General features: G+C 33.3%; 1 protein-coding gene across 2 annotated transcripts; it reads right to left on the bottom strand.

Moving 5' to 3' along the window:
• Positions 1-1,148: 1,148 nt before the first annotated feature.
• On the bottom strand, positions 1,149-4,349 carry LOC110619771 (GATA transcription factor 8). 2 transcript variants are annotated; one of them, XM_021763319.2, is made up of 4 exons: positions 4,147-4,349; positions 3,657-3,730; positions 2,897-3,193; positions 1,149-2,408 (listed from the first exon to the last, which is right to left on the bottom strand). In XM_021763319.2, the coding sequence occupies exons 3-4, from the start codon at positions 3,152-3,154 to the stop codon at positions 1,611-1,613; spliced, it is 1,056 nt and encodes a 351-aa protein (XP_021619011.1). In that variant the 5' UTR covers positions 3,155-3,193; positions 3,657-3,730; positions 4,147-4,349; the 3' UTR covers positions 1,149-1,610. The 2 variants fall into 2 exon arrangements, with proteins under 2 accessions (XP_021619011.1, XP_043814565.1); XM_043958630.1 differs by lacking the exon at positions 4,147-4,349 and having other exon boundaries at positions 3,657-4,132.
• Between the last annotated feature and the right edge of the window lie 1,253 nt (positions 4,350-5,602).

Below are 5,602 nucleotides of genomic sequence, written 5' to 3'. Positions count from 1 at the left end.
CCATTTTCATTATAGGATGGGCCCAAAATTGCTTACTTACAAAGTTCTTTCTATTTGCTTGTGAAGGAACTATGGGCTATTTGCTGGCTTTTTAATTTGCTGCCTTTTTCTCATTAATTTGATTTCAATTAATTTTTTTTTAAAAAATACTTGCGTGAATAATTTGATGAGTAAATGTATCCTTTTGATAATAAAGAAAAAAAAAAATCTCAAACATCTAGAAACCCTAATTCTAGGGTTTTTATCATTTGATTTGATGAAACAAAATGTAGGTAGTTAAGGATTCCAATTAGGTGATTGAATAGACATAATTCTAGCTTAAGGTATATTGTCTTTTTAATGTCTAAATCATCAAACTATTTCATTATCAAGCACAATGCACAACAAGTGTTTGAAAAAATGTCACACCTCATGATTAAATGTTTAATCCAACTTACTTTATTTAATTATTTTATTTAAATTAGTTTCTTTCAAAATTTAATTATAATGTTTGTTACTAATGATTATTAATGATGAACTTTCATTTGGTTGTGTTGGGTCTGATAGAGACATTTTGCCAAATGCCCTAAGATTAAGCAACCATGCCCTATTGGGCTCAATTGGGAATTGGGTTAGCTTCATCCTTCCCCATTTGAAAATTTTTCTTTCTTCAATAATAATTTTCTATCAAACCAATTAATGTGTTCTTGATTGTTTTCCTTTGGATTATACTTAGATTTTCGTTTAGTATAATTGACTTGGTTTGAATTTTACGGTAATAACAATTACCTTAAATCAAATAGTGGGTTACTTTTAGATTTTGATGTGGAAGGTAAGGAAAAGGAATTTTGTGCTTTTCTTCTTGGCTTCAGAAGAAAATTTGCATTTTTTTTTTAAAAAATTCCCATCAAATCAAAGTTGAAAACTTGCCAGTGACCTTGTAACTAATCAAGATATGGGCAATTCACCAAAAATTAAGCTGGAATGTCCAATCCATTTGAGCAGAAAAATAATAAAAAAAGATGAAAATTTTCGGGTAAATTGCATGATTTTTAAAATCTAAGTTCAAGAAAAGCTTCAACTTCTTTGTCCTTAATTGCAATAAAGAAGAAGTTTGTGGTAGTTTTTTCATATAAGAGATGAACAAAAATGTCTGCTGCAAATGGAGAAACACAAAGAAAGGAAGAAAATTTGTAGATTAGGCATTACAAGCTATCAAAAATCCATTACTCATTTCAGAATTTTTTTTTCTACTAAATTGAACTGCAAAAAGAATACCCATCAAAGATAAAGGGGAAAGAAATAAAAAGAATGCAAAAAAAAAGAAAAAAAAAAGACACAGACCTTCAGTAATTAATAATCTTAAGAACCTACCCTAGAACTCTACTATTTTTGAACCTTCCATTTCTTGCTCTAGCCCTTCATTTTTTTCTCCAATTGTCTCTTAAAATCCTTCTCTACTAGCTAAAATATGGTCATCTATGGCTCCTATTTCCTCCCATTCCATCCCTGTACAAATAGCCAATTAACAAAGAAATGAAACTGCAGTAAGCAAATAACATAAAAGACTCAAAGTAAAGAGGCAACAGAGAGAGGCTCCAACTGGAAAAACCAAGTCTCCATGTCCTCCCTTAGATGTAATCCATTGCAAGATTGCTATTGTTTGGAATAAACTCCGGCGAGTTACTCATCGTCGTAGCATTTCCAGCAGGACTGTCGCCGGTTTTGCTTCTCATCTCCAGGACTTTCTTATGGGAATTGGAGTGCAATGATGGAATGAAGGTTGGACTCGCAGCGGGTCGGTATTCAGGGAAAAGTCGGCCGGACTTATAGCGAACTCCACAAGCATTGCAGAGAGTTTTCGGACCCATTGGTCCTGCCCTCCATTGTGGTGTCTTAGTTATCTCACAATGCACACATTTCCTAATGGTTTGTTGTTGGGGTGGTGAATTCTGGGTGGTTGTCTCTGCAGGACACAATGGAACTGTAAACTTGATTTTCTTCTTCTTCTTCTTATGTTCCGGAGCAACATGTTTTGGCATTTTGATCAAAAGTCTTGACTCAGCATAATTTTCCGAATCCGAGGGGACCTTGGAGACAGCAAGAGTCTGAGGCTGAGGGGTCTCAGTGACAGAAGAACTGGGAGAAATGAGTTGCATAGTCGGCCGGGGAGTGAATGTAGGAGGGCGAGGACGCTTGCTACGAGCACGTCCGTGTCTGGCCGAAGCAATGATGTCCGGCACAAGTTTCTCTCCTGAGCAAGAGCTGCTGCTTTCAAGAACAGAAACTGGACTTGAGGTCTGAAATTGTTGGGGGGATGAGTCCTTGTTGTCGGAAGATGAGTCTTCTTTATTCATTGTGAGGCTTCCTCCAGAGAAGGAATCCTCCACAAAACTTGATAACCACTCCAGCTGAACAATGTCTTCATACTGCAACCACATGATAAAATTTGTATCAGACAAAATCGTCTGCAAGACTGAAAAGCTGTCAAAATTGATATTGACCATATGGATTATTTTTGCTAAATCAAACCAACCCATGAAATTAATTAGAGAATTTAACCAAATTTAATAATTGATTAATTAAATTTCAAAGTCTAATTAGAGCTAGAAATTGCGCATGGGAGCAATCCACCTTTTAAGTGAATACATTCACATGACAAACCACTAGATTTCCATACTGAATCAATTATTTAATTTAAGAAAAAAAAAAAAAAACAATCCACCTCAGCGCCGACAAAAGATTTCAAATGACCAAAAAGCCCCCGAGATGACCCCACTCAAATTTTTGATTTTTGAACTTTTGTTACGCGGACTGCAAAGCCCGGTGATATTTAGTGGAAATGGATTCATGACGTCATCATAATGAAATCAAACGGCTGAAATTAAACCACTAAAAATTTAAAATTTTTACTTACCGGAACGGACAATTCCGCCGAGAAATCAGAGCCGCTGTTATTAGAGAACACCGAATTGGAACCCGGCATTGAGTCTGACTGAGTCGACCATATGCTAGGGAACGAGTTGGCGTTCCCGTTGTTATTGTTGGTGGTAGTGCAGTCGGGAGCAGGGAGGCAAGCCTCTATATCGTCGGTGGGGAAGTCGAGGAGGTCGTCGATGTGGTCGAAGAAGCTGCCGCAGTCTATCTCGTCCATGAAATTTGCTGGTCCAATCATGGTTCTTTAGAATGATTGTTTCTTCCTTTCTTTATTTTCCTGGAAAATTTCGGAAAAAAAGGAAATTTATGAGTGCAAGTATTAGGAGTGGTATTGAAAAGGGGTTTTTTCAATTCTGTGGGTGGGCCGCTGCAGTTTCATTGTAAATTTTGTTTGGTTACTGGGAAACTGTGTAAAATTCCCGAAAACAAAAAGGAAAATCGCATTTCAAATGAATTAGAGGTGGGTTCTGTAGCTCAAGCTCACTGGCCATTAAAGTAATTGGGAAAGGTCAAAAAGGGGAAGAGCCAACCAGCGAATGATTATAATTTACCTTTTTATAAAGATTAAGTTCACGATTTCTCTTTTTTCTTTTTCTTTTTCTTTTTTCTTAAGGAAGCTCAAAATTGAAGCTACTCAACTACAAAATGGATGGAAATCAGGGCGAGAGATGGATTGCAAATAGGAAATTAAAGCTTGGAGAAAGAAAAATAGAGTTGATGAAGGGAATTTCGAAGCATACCTAAGTTAATTTCCCAATGAATGAAGAGTAAAATACTCTGTTTTCCCAAGAAAAGTCGAATTAATTCCAAATTCCTGCAAAGAAGCACAGACAAAATGCAATTATGAGTAATTGTTATCTAACAAATCTCCACACTCAGATTTTCTATTGTATGCAATGTAATGAACCTAGTTATTAGCTAAGAGAAACTGATGAAGGGAGTGAAAGGAAATGAGAAAATTTTCCTATATGTAGCATGTGGGTGTAATTGGTCATTTTCTTTCCTTAGTTTCTCAGTAAACAAACAACTAAACCTCTAAATTGTTCATACACCGACACTATACAAAATTGAAACTAAACTTTAGAAGAAAACCCACAAAAATGCAGAGCCAAACATGAGCTAAAAAGCTCAAACCAGAATCTTCCAAGGCAAAAAATGCTGAATTTTGCTCAAAACAAACAAATAAACAAACAAACGGAGTGCACCCATAAGTAAATAACAAATCAGTACCTCACAGAGAAGAAGAAGAAGAAGAAGAAGAGGAGGAGGAGAGGAAAGAAACAGAGAGAGAGAGAGGAATGAGAAGGAAAGGGGAGGAGAGGGAGAGGAATCAATAGTAGAAGAAGAGGGAATGGCAATGGGATTATTAGAAGGAAGAGTGATAATATGGTAGGTGAGAATCCATCTTCATTGCTAGCTGTCTTTTTACTCTCACTGTCTTGATGTTGAAGACTTTTATTTCTTTCTCTCTCTGTCCTTTGATTGCTCCCCACAAGGGTCCCGCCTCCACTCTCCTCCTCCGCCCACCCCACCACCTCTCCACCGCTCTTCTTTTTATTTTCCACGGGTTTTCACCGCTCTTGGTTTTTAATTTGTTTTTTGTTGGACTTGTGAAATTTTATTTTCAACGATTAAATGTTCAAATATTTACAGTTTAATCCTTAAATTTTATTGCTAATAACAGTTTGGTCATATGGATGGAAGAATCTTAGATACGTGGCTTTAAGTGAAATTAAGAAATTAGGTAGTTTAATTTTCAAAATATGAGGATTATATCGTTGTTTGTGATAAAATTTAGGTATTAAATTGTAAATTTTCCTTTTATTTTTTTTTAAAGAGGAAATATTTTATCCGTTTCGTTGTTCAAGGACCGACACAGAAAACAGCAACTGAAACTCTGTTATGTATGTTCCTCATATATTCACAGGATTTGTCTGTAAGATAAATTCCAGAAAGTCACACGCGTAAGCGCGTGGAGTGCACGCTTTTATTATTATTAATGCTTTTTTTATTACATAATTTTTATACATTTCTTTTTTCATATATTTCAAAATTATTTTTTTCATATTATCATTATATATAATTAATTATTATAATACTATTTAATTTTATTTTATTTTTAAAATATTTTTAATAATAAAAAATTTAATATAATTAAAATAAATATAATTAAAAAATTAAAAAAAATATTTTTAGTAAATATAAAAAATAAAATAAATAAAAATTATAAAATAAATAAAATATTATTATTAATTTTCATATCTTGATACCTACTAAAAAAAATAAAAATAATAAATAGAAAACCTAACACGTTTTTACAGGTGGCGTTTTCGTAAAGGGGATTTTATATTTCAAGGCTAAGTCAAAACTTGTAACCATGGGTTTAGAATTAAAACTCTCATGAAAATTTAATTTAATTAACTTATTTTCTAATAAATTTTTATTTGAACGAAAATAATTCCATTTTTTAACTTAAAAAAATAATAAAAAAAAGAGATTTCATAAAAATTCATTTAATTTTTTTTAATACAAAAATAAATCATGCTATTTAGTGAGTGGACAATAATTAAAATTCATATAAAAATCCATAAGTATTCAAAATTAATACTTAAATCTAATTTTCACACGGTTTAGTATGTATTTTTTTAAGTGAATATTTTATTTTCATTTGCAAAGAGATTAAAAA

This window comes from Manihot esculenta, chromosome 7, assembly GCF_001659605.2.
Source record: "Manihot esculenta cultivar AM560-2 chromosome 7, M.esculenta_v8, whole genome shotgun sequence".
NCBI lineage: Eukaryota > Viridiplantae > Streptophyta > Magnoliopsida > Malpighiales > Euphorbiaceae > Manihot > Manihot esculenta.
The sequence above is the reverse complement of the archived record's forward strand: the minus strand, read 5'-3'. Positions and strand labels throughout refer to the sequence as shown.

Bases quoted from the DNA above. Each gene is read 5' to 3' on its own strand.
- LOC110619771 (XM_021763319.2), bottom strand. From the start codon at position 3,154: ATGATTGGACCAGCAAATTTCATGGACGAGATAGACTGCGGCAGCTTC. The intron at 2,409-2,896 runs GTAAGTAAAAAT...ATGTGGTTGCAG, and splicing joins CGGCGGAATTGTCCGTTCCG to TATGAAGACATTGTTCAGCT.